The following is a 20,238-nucleotide window of genomic DNA, read 5'->3' on the forward strand; positions in this document are numbered from 1 at the left end:
CTTCTTCATTTCAGTGCTGCACTTCAAAGTGCATTGGCAACTACCATTGCAATATTGTTGTCGGAACATTTCACACACAGGGTGAAGCTACATTGCAGACTGTATCTCAGGGCTGCCTGCATGCCCTCTTAAGTGCTGACTTAAGTGCTCTGAGCATGCTGCATAATCCTAAAATGGTAAGACGGTATGATGGTATGCTCTTCAAACCTGGAACAGGCAACAAGAGGATGTGATGGATGCTGAGTGGGAAGCTGAGTTTTCTGAGGAGGCAGCTGAGGATATTGAGCAGGGGGAGCATCAACTTTTGCATGATTAAGTGCATCGCCATCACACACGACAGGCCAGACAGGACTTCACTGACACCCAGATACAATAGATATTAACTGGGCTAAATGAACTTTCATTGTCTGTAAAATTGTTGGTGCTCAACATGTAGCTTCTTTACGGTCTGCATGACAAATACTTCTGTTTGCATTTGGTGTTTGAAAATAAAGGTGTGTTTGAGGTGGCTGAGGGATTTCTTGCATATGATGATCCTACATTAAACAACGATAAGATGCTGGGCTATGCTGGGCATTGGGGAAAGAATAGCAGTGATTAGACAGGATTGTAAGATGAATGATGGCTAAGAATGGGGTCTGGTGCTTAAACAGTAATTGGCGTAGGAATGTGCAATCATATGTACAAAAGTCAACCTTGCTACTAAGTGCATAGAGCAGGTCAACTCTGAATGGAAAAAGCTAGACTGGGTGCAATACTACAGTTCCAAGATGGTTTTGGTGTTAAGAATGCTGAAATATCCCAGTCTATCTCTCAACGGCACGTACGTCTGGTCACAGCAAGTGAAAGAATTAACTGGCATTGGACAATGGGAACACCACAGGGTGTAGTAACAAGTCTATGAGTCAAGTTTGGGACAGCATCATAAGCAAACCTGTTAGATCTCATGGAGAGAAACTCTTCAAATATCGCAATGAAAATGACACTTTGCTGTAAATGACACTTTGCTGAAATATGGTAAGACTCAGCCCTATGTTTCAGAGATAGATTCCAACTTGCTTAATTAATCTGCCTAATCAAAGTTGAATATTCTCTTCTCTTTCCTTTTGTACTTATTCATTTTGTCCTTACATGACAAGCACACTAATCTTTTCCTACAGGCAATTAGCTCTCATCATCAACAACAACAGAGGGTGTTATGGGAGCTGCTGAACATGATTTAAAACAAATAATCCTAAATCGCACTCTCTACTGCCCTTCAAGTAAGAAGACATTGATTAACAAGAGGCTACCATTCAGGCTTTGCCAGTGTCTCTGTTTGAGGTCAATATCCAGAAGGGATCATAACAGGTACTGACCAATGTTGGTCAACTGATGATTCACTGGTCCAAGTGACAATTAATCTTACACATGATTTTGTCAGGAATCAAACATTCTACTAATCAGAATTTAACCAATATGATTGACAGAATAAGATCAACTATAACTGATCATTTTCTTACGTGAGTTTTTTTTTAAAAAATGATATGAGATAATTTATTATCTTTAAATTAGCTCCAAGTAGCAGGAGGCTTCATTTGTTCATCACTTATGGCGAAATTCTAAACAGACCCTTCATAATTGTGTGTACAATTTTGCTACATGTAATGAATTGTGAATATCTGCTCCAGACATCAATTTATAACTGTTATCAGTTTCAACTTGACTGGTTCATTTTCCATTACATTAATTGGGTTTATGATCTCTAGGCACTGTTATCCAATTTTGTTCTTGTAACATGGAACTGAATTTTTGATTTTTCATAGTAATTTTGTTAAGACTGAGAATGAATATGACACTCAAGGGGGAGAGCTGATTTTGTTAAATTTCAGTCATCCATTATCAGTACATGGATGAGACCCTCCAAGATTGGGTCGAGATGGACAAATATCGAACAAATCTCTCACTCTTCTACTTCAAACCTCAGAAAAAAATTATAGCATCTATTTTGCCAGTTTGAAGCTTTCTGTTTTCTTGCTCCATTTATTATTTGTCTCCTCCTAGTGGGATTGAAATTTAGTGCTCATTAATATTCACTAGAACTGGTTTAATTTTGTTCAAGCTCTTTCATATGTGTCCTATAGGCGGCAAGATGTAGAGAGACAAATTCAGGGATAAAGTCTGGGATGGTTTTAAGACCATAGAGGGGAAAGGTTGACACTTAAACAATCAAATCAGTCCTTTGCCCTGACTTAGTCCGTTTGAGATGTGTAGATTCAAAATATCTTGCACTGAAATAAACTACTTACATTTGAATCACAATCACTTCCACTGACACAAACGACATCTTGCTTTTGAATTGTGATAACGTCTTTTGATAGCTTTAATCGGATGTCATAGGCATTCTCAGACTCTTCATCAAAAAGACGTGCTATACCAGTCTTAGTCTGTAAAACAAAAGCAGTTTTGTTTATGAATGATTTTATAATAATCTCATTAATAAAACATGAGGCACTTTCGCACTTTCTCACTTTGTGTGATTTGGAAGTTATCCAGTTGATTCTCCTGTCTTTTTAAAGTGCGGAGCCGCATTGGAGGATAATAGTCTAGATATTGCCAGCACTCACTGTCTAAGCTGAACTCAGAGAGTGTGAAGGCTATTTATCAATGGAATACATCAAGTTACGATCACTGCTGTGTTCACCTAAGATGTACATAATACCGTATCTCGGAAGGGTCACTCAATATTTGCTCACAGGAATCTTAATCTTTTCTCCCTCAGCAATCCAGGTGCATTGATACTGGTCCAGTTGAAAATAAAATACTAAACATAATCAAAGGATGACATCTAAGATCTTCTGGTTCACATCATTTTGTACCACTGTATCTAGGTAAAAACAATCACTGCAGATGCTGGAAACCAGATTCTGGATTAGTGGTGCTGGAAGAGCACAGCAGTTCAGGCAGCATCCGAGGAGCAGTAAAATCGACATTTCGGGCAAAAGCCCTTTATCAGGAATAAAAGCAGAGAGCCTGAAGGGTGGAGAGATAAGCCAGAGGAGGGTGGGGGTGGGGAGAAGCACCTGTACTCTGTGCCCCACCATTTAGCTTATGTTCAGATTCATTCAAATTATTTGCAGTAAAACAAATCTGCTGGACAGATACTGTCACAATGCCACTGTATTTACTTAAGGTGGGCAACAGGTTTGAGAGGTAAGAGATGAAGAAATATGCTGAAGGTGAAGAAAGTGGACAAGTTGTGATTGAATGATAATTGACAGATTTGATGTTTTTCTGTTGGTAAAGATTACATAATTGTAATTACAGATGACCAATGCATCCATGATCTCCATAATTCTGAGACATGAACAGAAATCACGTGCTCAGTTTTTGCTCCTAAACCGGGCCCCTCACCTGAACCCAATGGGTCCCCTGGGGGCACATGCCCTGGTTATTGGGATTTGATGTACCCCTTCATCCTGGATCTGATTTCAGCTGCCTCCCTCAAAATTCTGAGTTGCAGCTCAGTTTTCCAAGGAATATTTCAACCTTCAGCCCAATTTACTTTTTAAAGTACAAGCTCACCAATTGCTCTTCAGTTTCACAACTCCTATGGTTGCCTAAGATTTGTGGGAAATTTTCCGCATCTGCTTCTGTGAAGACAGAGGCAAGTGCTAGATTTTTAGTAGGCTTTGAAAGGTGTGGGCTATGGTGAGATGAATGGCAGAATTGGATGAGATCTTCAGTCAAGGCCCATCTTGACATCAAGATCATCTTGCTGCCTCTTATTTGCTTTTCTCAAGTGACATGGAGAGATTGTCACAAGGCATTGGCGAGTTCACAATTGATCTTGTAAATGCTTTATTAACAGTCAAACTCTACCTTATAAAACTAGCCAGCGGGAAAACTCAACATGGAAACAAGAACAGGTTCAACTTGTTACTTGCTTTTAAACATTTTGATGTTAACCATTGGGCACCAATATCTTGGGATTCCTAATGGGCACTGGCCACACACCCCAGACTCTCAGATATTGGCATCGGATATGGTACTGTTACGACGCAATGGTGAACCTCTCTGTTAATTAAACCAAACACCCAGAGAGGCTCAACTTGCCTCGTACTCTGTTAAAGTATGAGTGACACAGAACTCCCAAATTCTAATATTCAAAGAAAATAATATTAATTTATTCCATAACTTTAAGAGTGAACATTAAACAACATCTATTCACAACTCTAAGCCCCCCTTTCTCTTCATGTTTATTATCTGCCTCCAACTCTTTAACAATATGCTGTTCCAATAAACACTTAGTAAAATTACATCAACTTAATTTCAAAACCATACACCAGCTGTCATCTCTGGTATCTTTCTTCTTCCAAATGAAGATCTCCCTGGATCATCTTCTTTCTTTTACTGTGAATATGTTTCATATGAAAAGGTATCTTTGATAGAGAGAGAGTTTGGGTCTGCTTTATGGCAGTTACTCTCGATGGCAGTTACTCTTTTAATAGCAGTCACTCTGTCTGACTTCCAAACTGCTTGCCTTTTTTATTCCCCCAACATTGGATCGTCTCATCGATTCAATGTTGACAAAACAATAAATTCAAACTTGATTGGGTTTTAGTATCCTGGGGCATAATGTAAACTGATGTAATTGTTGTCAAAACAGCAACCAACTCAGGTATCTATTTCACAGCCAAATGTTGCATATTTTCAACTTTCCAGCACACTCTGAGACTACTAGCTTGGCATATGTTAGGTCTTATAAGGTCTCAGTGCAAAACAGCATTCTCTTTCTCATAAAGGTATAATACATGACTTCAACTTCATAACAGTACCAGTCTCTATCTATCCATCTCTGATCCATTTGCAGGATGGTTCTGCACTTCGCTGATGCGGCTCAGCTGCAATTGACAATTAACAATGTAAAACTGCAACTAGGACACTTTGAGCTCACCTGTCTCTCCAGCACTATCTCTGGCAGTGTATTCTATTTACTGTCAACCTCTCCATAAAAGATTCGCCTCTCACATCTCCTTTAAACTTACCCCTTTTTACCTTGTCCCTAGGTGATTAACATTTCTATCCTGGGATTTGATTATCCATTCTGTCCATGGTTTGCAGCATTTTGTAGATGTCTATCAGGTCGCTTACCACCACCAGCATCCCCCCACCCCCACCCTACGCACCCATCACCACCACTACCACCACCCTCAGATGTTCAAGTGAAAACAAACCAAATTTGTCCAATCTTCTCCCATAGTTGATACACTCCAAACCAAACGGCATCTTGGTAAACCATTTCTGTACCCTCTCCAAAGTCTCCATATCTTTCTGCTAGTGTGGCAACCAAAACTATATACAATATTTGAAATGGGACCTAACTAAAGATCTAAACAGCAATAATTTGACTTGCCAACTTTTATACCATATGCCCTGTCTGTTGAAGGCAAACATACTGTGTGCCTTTTTACCAGCCTTATTTGCATATGTATTCACTCTCAGGGAACCTTGGACCTGTACACCTAGATCCCTTTATTTGTTGAAGCTACGAATGGTTCTGCCAATTACTGTATACTTCCTTCCTGCATTCGATCTTTCAAAATGCATCACCTCACATTTGTCCAGATTGAACTACATTTGCCATTTCTCTGTCCATGTCTCAACTCTATCTATATTCTGCTGCATCCTCTAGTAATCCTCCTCACTATCTGCAACTCCCCCGATCTTTGAATCATCGTCAAACTTACTAATCAGACCACTTACATTGTCCTCTGAATTATTTACATATGTTACAAAGAACAGGGGTCCCAACACTGATCCCCATGGAACACCACTGGCCATAGGTCAGCTAAACACCCTTCCACCACTACTTTTGTCTTCTATGACTAAGCCAGTTCTATACCCATACAGCAAAAGATTTGATGGTAGATAAGAAATTTAAAAAAGAAAAGGAAAAGAATAAATGAACACAAGTTAGTGAGAAACATAAAAATGGAATGTAAAGGCTTTTTTTTAGGTATATTGGAGGTAAAAGATTAGTTATGATGAATAGGGCCCATCAAAGGTAAAAACAGAATAATTTATCATGGCAAACAGGCAAATGGTGGAGAAGCTAATCAAATACTTCGGATTTAGTCTTAAGGACTTTGTTTGTGAGTCACATTGGGTAGAGTAATTCTCACCACAAAATATAACAGACTTTCTTGTCATATCTTTAATCAAATTTGCCCTGTTAATTGGCATACAAGAATCATTGTGAGGATCAGGTCCAATTTTCACCGTAACTTAAAATGGGCCATCCGTGGAGCAGCTAATTATGATCCCAGAACCGACTAGCATTCTTGGTGCTAGCACTATATTTAAAAGACTGTTGTACACCTGAACAAACATCGTCAGTTTGCAGCTGTGCTACATGGTTCCTGAAAATTACCCCTGACATGACAGATGGGGATATCTGCACCCTGCTTTATGGGCAGAGATCCGGCTAGACTGGGGTGGCACACACGCAAGACTTTCTTCTCTGCCAGGTCTAGCAGTGTGGGCCACAACACCATATCATGCCAGCATGGTTTTATGTTGCCACCAGAGTTCAGATGATTAAAAACGTACATAACACGTTACTGTAAAAACAGAATGTGACAGAGGAAAGTTCATCCATATGGATGAATGCTGCCTCAGAATTCACAATTCCATTTTCAAATGGTGTGCATTGGTTGAGTGGGTCTATTATTATCAATAGATAAAAGTTGCTTACATTTTCAACAATTTGCCTAATTTCTCATAACGTATTTTATTTCTAGACTAAGCTTACTAAACACAACCGATCTTCCTTTTTACTCCTAAGAGCCTTTGAAGTTTCACTTAACAGAAGATTACTCAGGGAAAGCAAACATTTTCTTAAAGAATAAAACCTTGTAATGTGAATAGATACATTTGCAGCTGATGTCAATTAATTTAATGGTAATATCAAAGAAATGTGGTGAGGGTCTTCTGACACTGTTATCGTGTTCCCACCTCTACGCAAAAAGGTCCAGGGGTGGCACAGTGGTTAGCACTGCTGCCTCACAGTGGCAGGGACCCAGGTTTGATTCCAGTGACTGTCTGTGTGGAGTTTGCACAATCTCCCTGTCTCGGCATGGGTTTCCTCTGGGTCCTCCTGTTTCCTCCCATAGTCCAAAGATGTGCAGGTCAGGTGAATTGACCATTCTGAATTGCCCATTGTGTTAGGTGCATTAGTCAGAGGGAAATGGGTTTGCGTGGGTTGCTCTTCAGAGGGTCGGTGTGGACTGGTTGGGCCAAATGGGCCTGTTTCCACACTGTAGGGAATCGAATCTAATCAGGCAGGCTCAGCCATCAGGAGGAATGCTCAGCACTGTAAGAAGATCAATGCCCTTTCCACTCGGCTAGCACAGGTGTCATCATTTTCGCTCTAATACCCCACAGTCACTCTATCTCTACTATTGGTCCCACCTCCCACCAAGGTTCACTGTCACCTGTAACAACTGTCCCACTCACTCTCAAACATGCTAGCTCCTGATGATACTAACAGTAATAGTCTTGTCACCCATTTTCAGGTCCCCACATTACCTGCCTCTTTCTCATTGGAAGAGCAACACAACCCATGATGGATGAATGTATGACCTCTGGTTTTTGTACTCTCTGCAAAGGGAAACCTTGTCTGTCTACCCTGTCTGTATCCCTCACAATGTTTTATATCTCGATCATGTCACCCCCTCAGCCTTCTCTAAACCATGGAAAACAACCCCAACCTCTTTAATCTCTCCAAAAGAGAAAATGCCGGAAAATCTCAGCAGGTCTGGCAGAATCTGTAAGGAGAGAAAAGAGCTGACGTTTCGAGTCTAACTGACCTTTTGTCAGCTTTGACAAAGGGTCAGTTAGACTTGAAACATCAGCGCTTTTCTCTCCTTACAGATGCTGCCAGACCTGCTGAGATTTTCCAGTATTTTCTCTTTTGGTTTTGGATTCCAGCATCTGCAGTAATTTGCTTTTATCCACTCTTCAATCTCTCCTCGTAGCTACAGTTCTCCAGCTGGGGCAACATTCCGGTAAATCTTCTCTGTATTCTCTCCAAAGAAATTATGGCCTTCCTGTAACATGGATTTCTGTATTTCTTTTAAACATATTGAGAACAGAAAAGTCATGATTTTTAACACAAATACACATATTGCAACTGTATTGTTTACGTTATCACCAGCAGATTGCTTTGTGCATTGCAGACATGCAGTTAGAAATCTCTAAGGATAAATCCGAACTACATGTTACAATGCAGCAGGCAATTGATGCTGTCTGAAACCAGAAGCAAATACTATAATTTTATTACATGTAAGCTGTCCAAAGACATTTGCACAACTTAATCCATCACTAAAATTTCTCCAAGACTAGTAATCAGCAAAACTATCAGTTTATGTTTTGCTAATAGAAATTTGCTGTGCAATCCACATTTACAATGGACAAGAAATGTAAATATGTAAGGACACAATGTTAACTCTATGCCCCCTTCAGTGAGAAATTAAGTCTCGATACCTACCTTCTCCATGCTGACTCTTTGCATGTAAATTTGGTCTTGCATTGAATATCTATTATTTGAAATTTCAAATTTGAATGATAAGGTCAGTGATTTAACAGTATAAGATAAAAGTACCTAATTTACATACCGCAAAGTATACTTTATACTAATGTATTTACGTAACTTGCATGCTGTCTTTTTATTTATGTGCTTTATAAAATTGTGCATTGAAATGGGGATCAACAATTTTAAGATCACTGTTTTCGAGGATTGCTGTATATTTTGAAAAGCAAGTAATCTGACAGTTATGTGAAGCACTGTGTAAACAGCTGTGTGAGCAAAGAGTAATTGAAACGGTAGCAGATGAATTGGATTCAAATGGTTCTGTCTACAGATGCAGCTGTGTGGCAACAAGACGTCGATTGTTAATTGGTCACTAGTCTATAGACCAATGATAAAAGCCTTTTGCTTTCCAACCAGAGGTTTGATTCACAGGTAAATGAACAGCTTGGGGCTGGGAACAAGATAAAGAGAAGTGTTTTAATTTCTACCAGCATAAAAGTTGTCTCTCTATTCTCTACCATTTCAAAAACCTAAACAAATTCATCTTTCCCTCAGCAGTTGTTGGAATCTGTGCCTTTGCACTGATAAGTCAGGATATGTTATAAGCTAACCAGCCACCTTACGTCTGTTGCAAACCTTTGGAAGCATCTAGAAAAGATGACTGAGAATCAACATTCTGACAAACATAAACTTACACAATTAAAAGTGAGGACTTGCATAGTATTGTAGAACAGAGAAATCTAGGGGTTCAGTGATATAATCCTTTGAAGTTTCAATCACAGGTAGACAGGGTGGTTAGGAAGGCATTTAGCACACATGCCTTCATTGCTCAGACCTTTGAGTATAGAAATTCAGACATCATGTTGAGATTGAACAGGACATTGGTGAGACCTCTTCTGGAGTACTGTGTCCAGTTCTGGTTACCCTGATGTAGGAAGCTGGAGAAGATTCAGAACGATTTGCTAAGGTGTTGCCAGAAATGGAGGGTTTGAGTTATAAGGAGAGACTGCATAGTTTGGGTAATTTTTCACTGGAGCATAAGAGATTGAATGTGACCTTATAAAGATTTATAAAGTCATTAGGTATATAGATGAGGTGAATGGCAGGAGTCTTTTTCGTAGGATGGAGGGATTTCAAAACTAGGGTACATTTTTTAAGGTGAGAGGAGATAGATGTACAAAAAATGAGGAACAATTTATTTTACGCAGAGAGTGGTTCGTGTATGAAATGGACTTCCAGGGGAAGTGGGGGATGAGGATACAGTTATAACATTTAAAAGGCATTTGGATAAATACATGAATAAGAAATGTTTGGAGGGATATGGGCCAAATGCAGGCAGGTGGGACTGGTTTAGTTTGGGATTATGATCAGCATAGACTGGTTAGAGCGAAGGGTTTATTTCCAAGCTGTATAACTCTGAGACCCTATAAAAATCATAAGAACCCTCTCAGCAACCCATGAACTGAAATCATTGAAATGCATCTGTATTTTCCTCTGCCAATTAACCAATGTTTCCCTATCTGTTCCTCTGTCTGTGTGCATAAACAAGAGTTTATAAGGAGATTAGAGTTTTAATTTGTATTGTTACATTCTGATGGTTTACAACTATTTGCTGCCTAATTATTTGTAATAAATATTAATTCTTATTAAGTATAGAAAACTGATCTATGCTCTACATCAACCTCTGGGTGTGAAATTCTGAGAAATTGGGACATGTTGTGTACTTAAGTTAAAATCTTTAACATGTGCTACCCCAGTGAGTTATGGCAATATTGAAAAGACTATATATTATAAATATCACTAGTTTATCCATCAAGTAAAAACTTGTTGAAACTTTTGACTAGTATTAGTTCTTACATGCTTGTAGCTATCCATACATAAGAAGAATCTTTGTATCTCTTATTTTGGTCCAGTCACTGCTGTATATCTTCAGCTCATTAAATGATCCAAGAGTAGGAACTCTACTTGCTGTCTCGGTAATTGCCCACAAGCCAAGATCTATATCACGTAATTCTAACAGAAAGACCAAACTTGTGCAAAGCTCGGTCAATAATATATTGAAACAGCAGCTTTGAGATAGGAGCTGTTCACCTCAAAGGGTCACTGAAAACAAATGACAAAACATAAAGCCAATTTCAGCCAGGCAAAAGAAAAAAAAACAAGCAATCTTAACATTTGACAGTAGATAATTTCCAATCTCACTGATTCTAGTATTTTCAATTTCTTTGTCCTCAGGCTATACACGCTATACTGACCTTAGTGTAATATGACCTTTAGTAAAGGCAAATTGTAATATTCACAATCACCTGCCGTAAGAGCAGAACATAACACAAATGTGTATATACATTTATATGCTTCTGCAATATAAGATTTTTGTGTTTTGCATAAAGTGGCAGACAGACTATTTGTTTTCATATGGATTCAATTACGTTGTTATGTTGACATGTGTAGCAATTATTTAGTTTCATAGATTTGCATAAAAGCTTGCTCGGTTCTACATGAAGTAATCTAATATCATTTATTGTTGACTATCTTATTTATGTTAATAGAGTTCTTGAAATATTGTTTCTTTTTCATCTTCTCCTGAATGTAATTGCGAGCTTGTGTAATTTGGAAATGAGCGCAATGATTTTTACATTTTGAAAAATAAAATAGATGAAGTGGAATTTAAAGCTGCTGCTCGTTGTGCCTTTTATCACTTAATTAAGTTGCAGCTCTGTCATGATAACAGAAACCTGAAGTACTACAGACATTTTACACATTTAATTCCAAAGTGCGTACATTAAAAAAGGACTGCTACAGACAAAAGAAGAGACTGTGGTTGTAAATTCAGTGCTGTTAGCAAACTGTGTCTGGTTCCCATAGAAAGTTCAATGACCGGGGCTTGAGATTTAAAGCAATTAAAGGATTAAAGAGTAAGTGAGGAATACATTTTCCATCCAGTGAGCACTGGAATTCTGGATACCCATTTAACATGCTGTAACCTACAAGACAAACCAAGAGCTTGAAAGTTAGATTAAGTTGGATAACTCCTTTTAAGACAACACCAAAACAATGGATGAAATGGTTTCCACTTTACTTTCCTGGGTAACAAATTTCTTAAACTAACTAACTCACACTCTTGTGTTGAATCAGAAGGTGCATTTCATAATGCAGAAATTCTATAAATGGTAATCCTTCTTCCTATTCCAGCAATTTTTGGCAAAGCACTATGAGATCTCGTGGAAATGGACTGTTTGCAAGGTCCAAGTTTTACAACTGGGGTCCTCTAAATGAGTGTGATATTAGAAAAAAAATTAACTCAGTACCTATTTCAGGTGGGCATTCTAGGTGATTGAAAGTGGCCTGATCCACAATTAGGCTAAATTTTGAGTGTCGTTCTAAAAGCACAACTGTGGCTTATTTTAAGTTTTTACGTGTTGAGGATCTTGGGATTGTGTTCATTAGAGTTCAGAAGGTTGAGGGGAGATCTAATAGAAACTTACAAGATAATACATGGCTTAGAAAGAGTGGACGCTGGGAAATTGTCAGGCAAGGATACTAGGACTCGTGGGCACAGCCTTAGAATTAGAGGAGCGTCAATTTAGAATGCAAATGAGGGGACATTTCTTCAGCCAGAGAGTGGTGGGCCTGTGGAATTCACCGTGGAATTTCCAGCAACACATTTTCAGCTCTGATATTTCCAGCAACACATTTCAGCTCTGATCACTCCCTCCGTGACTCCCTCGTTAGGTCCACACCCCCCACCAACCCAACCTCCACTCCCGGCACCTTCCCCATGCAACCGCAAGAAATGCAAAACTTGCGCCCACACCTCCCCCCTTACTTCCCTCCAAAGCCCCAAGGGATACTTCCGTACCCGCCACAAATTCACCTGCACCTCCACACACATCATCTATTGCATCCGCTGCACCTGTGTGGCCTCCTCTATATTGGGGAGACAGGCCGCCTACTTGCGGAACGTTCCAGAGAACACCTCTGGGACACCCGGGCCAACCAACCCAACCACCCCGTAGCCCAACACTTCAACTCCCCCTCCCACTCCACCAAGGACATGCAGGTCCTTGACTCCTCCATCACCAGACCAGAGCAACACGACATTGGAGGAAGAGCGCCTCATCTTCCGCCTAGGAACCCTCCAACCACAAGGGATGAACTCAGATTTCATTCCTGAAGAAAGGCTTTTGCCCGAAACGTCGATTCTCCTGTTCCTTGGATGCTGCCTGGCCTGCTGCGCTTTTCCAGCAACACATTTTCAGCTGTGGAATTCACTGCCATGGAGTGCAGTGGAGGCCAGGATGTTGAATGTCTTCAAGGCAGAAATTGATAAATTCTTAATTTCGCAAGGAATTAAGGGATATGGGGAGAGTGCGGGTTAGTGGCGTTGAAATGCCCATCAGCCATGATTGAATGGCAGAATGGACTCAATGGGCCGAATGGCCTTACTTCCATTCCTATATTTTATCGTCTTATGGGTGCTAAATGAAGAAAAGGCTCTCGAATTTCTTCCACATTCTGCATTACTTAGAAAATTACTTGCAAAAGATTATCTTATCTTTGTTTTCCATTGTTTTGCATTGTTTTCCAGGACCAGGGATGTTTTGCTGCAACTGTACAGGACTTTGGTGAGACAACACCTGGAGTATTGTGTGCCATTTTGGTCTCCTTATCTGAGGAAGGATGTACTGGCCATGGAGGAAATGCAATAAAGATTTAACAGACAGTTCCCAGGGTGGCAGGACTGACATTTGAAGAGAGGCTGGATCAATAGCACGCTGGACTTTAAAACAATGAGGGACATCTCATAGAAACCAAGAACATTCAAACATGATTGCACTGACTAAACACGGAAATGATATTCCTAGTGACTGAGGAGTCCTAAACCAGAGCTCACAATTTAATAATAAGGTATGGACCATTTAGGATTGATTGATTCATTTATTGTCATGTGCACTGAAGTACAGTGAAAGGCTTTGGTGATGAGCAGTACAGGCAGATCATGGTAAGCAAGGATCAGAGGTTGTAAAAAGACTTCAACAGTGATATACAGGTTATATTGTACAAGGTGTGCACTAGGTGAGATCAATGTCAGCAAGATCACCATTATTTGAGGCTTGAGAGTCTATTTATCAGTCTAATAACAGCTAGGAAAAAGCTGTTCCTAAAGCTGGTGTGTGTGTTCAGGGGTCTGTACCTTATGCCTGATATGACGAGAAATTTATTCATCTAGAAAGTGGTGAGCCTGTGGAAGTTTCTAACACAGAAAGTGATTGAGGCCAGAACATTAGATGTTTTCAAAAAAGGAGTTAAATAGAGTTATTAGTGCTAAAAGTATAGGGAGAAAGCAAAAACAGTGTACTGAGTTTGATCAGCATTGATCACATCAAATGTTGCAGCAGGGTCCAAAGGCTGAATGGCCTCTTCTGCCTCTATGTCTTATGTTTCTAAGATTAATATATCCACTTGTACAGCTGAACAGCACTGTAAATACAAGCACAGCACAAGATGTTGCACATTTGGTTGCTCCATTATCTTTTGTAAATTAAATTTGCTTGATGCTTTCAAACTTAAAAAAAAGGAATGTTATGCTTGTCCACTCCTGTAGGATAAAGTGAGGTCTGCAGATGCTGGAGATCATAGTCAAGGGTGTAGTGCTGGGAAAGTACAGCAGGTCAGGCAGCATCCGAGGAGCGGGAGAATCGATGTTTTGAGCATAAGCCCTTCATCAGAAATGAGGCTTGTGGGCCGGGGTTCTGAGAGATAAATGGGAGGGAGGTGGGTCTAAGGGGCATTGCAGCTGAGATTGCAATAGGTTGGTGATGGGGGAGAAGGTGATAGGTTGGAGATGAGGCTGGAGTGGATAGATGAGGAAGACGATGGACAGGTCAAGAGGGCAGTGCCTGAAACGTTGACTCTCCTGCTCCTCAGATGCTGCCTGCTTTTCCAGCACCACCCTCTTGACTTTGACCACTCCTGCAGACTAGAGTGAAATCTATAGAGACACAAGCTGAGTCAAGTCGGTGGAAGCAGTTTCTTGGCGGAGTTACAGCTTCTTTTCAACTTACATTATCCTGATCTAGAAGTACAGATAAATGAATGCAGAATTGCCCTGAGAGTGATGTGAATTTCTGGGCTACATGGCTGGACTGTGCCTTCTCCTGCCAGTGTGGTGACTGAATATGGCCATTAATTGAATACTTCAAAGCTTCCATGGGTCCAAGGATAGGCAGGCTGCACACCTTCTTCAACTCCCATATTATGACAGACAGGCCAGGATGAGAGGAAGGGCAATAGGAAGACCATAGCTGAAAATGTGTTGCTGGAAAAGCGCAGCAGGTCAGGCAGCATCCAAGGAACAGGAGAATCGATGTTTTGGGCATAAGCCCTTCTTCAGGACATTCCTGAAGAAGGGCTTATGCCCGAAACGTCGATTCTCCTGTTCCTTGGATGCTGCCTGACCTGCTGCGCTTTTCCAGCAACACATTTTCAGCTCTGATCTCCAGCATCTGCAGCCTTCACTTTCTCTCAATAGGAAGACCATATGCAGTATTTTAGAAGGGTCCTTCTCCCTCACTTTCAAATGTGCAGGCAAGGAACTGTCAAATCTAGCCCACCAACTCAACTTTAAAAATACAAGGAATTATGTACTAAATTACTCCTTACTGCAAGTTGACATTCAATACCATTACCATCATTCAATCACTGACTATCAACATCCTGGAAATTACCATTGAGCAGAAACTGAACTGGACTAGCCATATAAATACAATGGCTGCAAGAGCAGGTCAAATGCTAGGATTCCTGCAGTGAATAACTCACCTCCTAATTCTCCAAAGCTAATTATCCACCATCCACAAAGCACAAGTCAGAACTGTGATGGAATACTTCTGTGAATTAGTGCAGCACTTACAACACATAAGATGTTCAACACCATCCAGGATCCAGAAAAGCAGCACATTTGTTTGACAACACAAGCACAGACATGCATGCCCTCTGCCATTGATGTTCAGTAGCATCAGTGTACCATCTACGAGAAGCAGAAATTCACTCAGGTTCCTTAAAGAGCAACTTCTAAACTCATAATCTCTACCATTAAGAAGGACAAAGGCAGCACCATCTGCAAGGTTCCCTCCAAGATTATCCTATCTTGGGTTTGTCGGTGGGTCTGAGCCTGGTCTCTCGGCTACTCGTAGCAGGTCCTGGCTTGGTCTCTTGTTGACACGTGGTGGCTCCCAGCTGGTCTCCCACCAGCTCCTAGCAGGTCGTGGCCTGGTCTCTCAACAGCTCCCTAGCAAGTCCCTGCCTGGTTTCTCGGTGACTCATAGCAGGTCGCAGCCTGGTTTCTTGGTGGCACGTGGTGGATCATGGTCTGGTACCTCGACGGTATGTCGGCTGATCTCTTGGCAGTTCATGGTGATGTCTCAGCTCATTGTGCGAATGGATCCTGCCCAGACTTGTTCCCGAGGCACCGGGGGAGTTCGGAGAGGTGGCGGTTTCAGTAGCAGCAATAGCATGTGTGACAGCGACACTGAGAACAGACAACTGAGATAAGCGGAGATTTCAAAGACTGCTGAACTTTTAACTTATTTCTTTTTTCCAAGTTTAAACTATGAAAGAATTTAATGTGGACTATTACCTATAGTTTACTTTTCTACTATTCTATGAAGTATTACTTAACATTTTAACTCTAATTTCTCTTACTACTTTGAAACTAAGTTTTTTTTTGTGCCTAGGTACTTTGGTTTCGCAGATAGCACCATGTGTGGTGAAATTATAAACTTTTCACTGTACTCCTGTACTTGGGTACACCTGACAATAAAAGTCTAAAATCTAAAAAAAAATTATCACTTTTCCATTCATCATCTTCTCCAGGGCAATTGGAGATGGGAAATAAATGCAAGTCTTTTCAAGAGAACCCCCGTTCCATGGGAAAATAAAAAGTTAAGAGTTTATAAGTCATAAAAAGTTAGAAAATATTATTTAAATATACTGTAAATCATGTGTTAATAATAAATTGGAATAAAAATAATGCTACTTAGAAAGCAAAAGAGACAAATTGACCTCTGCCTTTCTTTCTTTCTGCAGTTTTCCTATTTATCTCTAATTCTGTACTCTGAGCAAAATTACACAAAAGTACAGTAGAAACAGACCAGACAATCCAATAACATTTTTCTGCTCCTCGGATGCTGCCTGACCTTTTGTGCTTTTCCAATACCACTCCAATCTAGACTCTGATCTCCAGCATCTGCAGTCCTCACTTTCGCCCAGACAATCCAATAAACTGACCAATGCTTGCATTAATGCACAACATGAAACAAGTCTCCTCTGACCTCTCTTCATCAAACCCTTATTGGTATAAACTTCGGTCCTTTATCCTGCACTGTTATCCATTTCCAGTCTTTCTGTGTCGAATCAAGAATCACTCTTTTATTTCAGTTTGCCTGAATGTTTTGCCTTCTTTAAACTGTGTTTTATTTAGCCATAGTTTCTGATCAAAATGACAAATACATTTAATTTGGACAGTTGACAGCCCTCACTTCCTCAGCAACTGAGCTGCTGAAGTGTGTGGGAGTATGACCTTCATCTGACGTATATTTTAGCATATTTGTTTAGACTGTCTAAGGAATCATATTTACATTTTAGAATCAAAAAGCATTACAAAAATGTGTTTAATTAGTAGTTATATGCCATTCAGATGCATTTGATTATTCAATTGTGTAATCTACCAATCAACGAGAAAGAAGTATTTATCAAATTATTTAACTGTTAATCATTGTAGTCAGAAATTATTGAACAAATAGTGCTTCTGGAAAGGAGGGATGATGTCAATTTTAATTAATTTGGAATAAAATAGAATGGGAGAAAGGATTCCCTAAAGAGAGCAAATGCAAAAGCTTTCTTTTTTTGGTGCAGCATTCCTTACAGGTAATAGAGAAAAAGGACAAACTTGGTGAACTATTGATATTGAGTTTGAAAGACTGGACTGCTTAAAGATAATATATCATTGACTAACAAAATCATAGGAGCTACAGTACAGGAGGAATTCTTTATAGCTATGTTCGTACTATTAATTGCAGCTACTTTTCAACACTCATCAGTGTGTCATCTCTCTTCATTCACATTCTTGTATAAATTAAATACAATTACCATGATAGAAACAAGTCATTCAATGCTCATAGTCTGGTTATTGTTTAATAGATGACAACAGTCTATTCCCATTCCATCTGCCTTGTCTCAGCCTTTTGCCATTTCTTTTCTCACTCATGTACTTATATAACACAGCCAGAAAGCATTGTCCTTATTTGATACTTCTACATTCTAACTATTCGCTGAGTCGGCAAATTTCTAATAATTTCCATTTTCTAGATGAGGAAAAGATAGGATATAATTTCCCCTTTTCTCATTTCTCAGTTGAATGTCATGAGCTGTAGTTTTGAGAAGGAAGGTTTTAGCTATTTGAATACTGAGTGCCCAGAACATACACAAAACAAATTTGGTTGCAAGCTTAACTCTGTATGCTGCAGGCCTAAAATGCTCTCTCATTTCACTGAAAACAATGGAGGTTCGAAGTTTTTGCTGATGCTTATGGCTCACAACTCATTTTGCTCACATTGAACTTATAGGCAAGTTCCCATAGAGAGGGTATATCTAGAAAGTAAAATGAATTATACTGGTTTCATTGCATATGGTATATTTTTTGGATAGGATCTTTTCTGTTGCTACACAAGGTGGCTTTCTTCTGATCTTCAAATCACAATGTTGCCTCATGAATTAATAAGATATCTCCTTATCAGTTTTACAAAAACATCAGAGACTGAGGGGTGACCTGATAGAAGTAAATAAAATTATGGAAGGCATGGATAGAGCTGATAGAGTCTTTTTTTTTCCCCAGAGTGGAAATATCAAATACTACGGGGAAAGGTTTAACGTGAGAGGGGGACTGATTAAAGGAGATATGTGAACAAAGTTGTTTTACACAGAGTGTGGGAACCGTCGGGAATTCCCTTACAGGTGAGGTGCAGAAGCAGAGATGATATCAACATTCAAGAAGCATTTAGATAGACACATGAGCAGTCAGGGAATAGAGCAATATGGACCATATGCAAGCAGATGGGATTAGATTAGAATGGTATCATGGTCAGCACAGCCATGATGCGGTGAAGGGCTTATTTCTGTGCCATTCTGCGTTCTATGTTGTTATTACGTCAAGTGCTGTCATGTTCCAGTCTGCACATAATGATGTGATGTCATAAATCATTCTCACACAATGGGGAAGAACAACAGCCATTCGTATTTTCTAATGATAAAGTGGTTTCTGTCATTCCATTTTCCAATTTGCACACAGCAATTCTGGGAGTTGAAGGCTTTTGTATCTCAGTCTCTGTAAACATCCAGCCAATATTAACTGTTAATTCCACATGTGGTCTGCTGCATTCTGATTGTTTCTTCAATTGAAAGTTCTCTAAGAGATCATTACATTGTATTGACTTTCCGGAGAGATGCCAAAACATGAGTTAATCCTTGTCTTTATAGAAACTGCAAAAAAGATAAACTATGCTTCTGGAATCCATTATGTCAAAGTAACTTGTTTTCTATGCCCCTTTTAAAAGTAAAAATATTCATTCTCTTCATGGGCATATGATGTGAGGATAAATCTCCACTGAATTTATTAGCAACTAATTTGCTTTTTGCTTCAAGTGTTGGATTTTCCCACGAACATTCAAAACACATCCAACCGACCAAAGGCGTGTGGAGTTTAAAATGCCTCTCACAGACTGTCTCTGTCTGTTCTAAAGAAAATCTCTGAACCTGCTTAACTTTTCTAGAGAGCTTATATCTGTCGAGTTTGATGCTGTTAAGGATTCTTGCACATCATGTGACATTTATTTTCTTCAGTTACCTGGACAGATTGAAGAAGTTGAGACTGCTTTCCTTGGAGAGAGGAAGGCTAAGAAGAGATTTGATAGAGATTTTGAAAATAACGAGTGGACTGGGTAAAATAAATGGGCAGACGTTGTTCCTGCTTGTAAAAAGTAACCATAATGAGAGAGCAGATATGCGTGATGTGCAAAAGAAACAAAGGTGATGTGAGAAAAGAAAGCTTTCACATCGTGAGAAATTAGGATAAGGAACGCACTGCCTGGAAATGATTCTGCTGAGGCAGGTTTGAATGATTTTCTTGGAAAGAAATTGTGAGCAAGAGTATGGATTGGGAAAAAGCGAGAGATTGGTACTGGGAATAATGCTGCTTTCGATGGACAGTGTTGCAACAAATGAACTGAATGGCCTTATTCTGAGCTGTAACAATTCTCTGATTCTCTGTTGTTAAAGTGGAGATTAGAATGCAGCAAGTCCTCTGATTGAAACCTAACCAGGGTGCAATACAAATTGAAGCATAATATTAGATTGAAAGAAGAAGTTGATAATCTTGCAAAGAATAATCCATCCTAGTAATGGACACAGGTCACAGAAGTGTGAAGGGGGGATAAAGGGGGCAACCTAGAGCCCCAGCTCACTCTGCTTATGCATCTTCTTCAACAGCATGTCCAGAGAGCACCTTTGACTGACAGCCGAGCTGCACATTATCTCCAGCTCCTTGTACATCATAGTGAGCATCATCAGACGACCCCGGCGAGGCGACCGGAAGACCAGAACCAGCCCTAGAT

At 39.8% G+C, this 20,238-nt stretch overlaps 1 protein-coding gene across 1 annotated transcript in view; it reads right to left on the reverse strand.

The window, feature by feature from the left end:
* Positions 1-20,238, reverse strand: part of sntg2 (syntrophin, gamma 2) — a 943,711-nt gene that overhangs the window by 219,324 nt on the left and 704,149 nt on the right. The window contains exon 3 of the mRNA XM_043678774.1: positions 2,289-2,426. Coding sequence (XP_043534709.1) covers positions 2,289-2,426 — 138 coding nt within the window. The remainder of the gene's footprint in view (positions 1-2,288; positions 2,427-20,238) is intronic.

This window comes from Chiloscyllium plagiosum, chromosome 3, assembly GCF_004010195.1.
Source record: "Chiloscyllium plagiosum isolate BGI_BamShark_2017 chromosome 3, ASM401019v2, whole genome shotgun sequence".
Taxonomy (NCBI): domain Eukaryota; kingdom Metazoa; phylum Chordata; class Chondrichthyes; order Orectolobiformes; family Hemiscylliidae; genus Chiloscyllium; species Chiloscyllium plagiosum.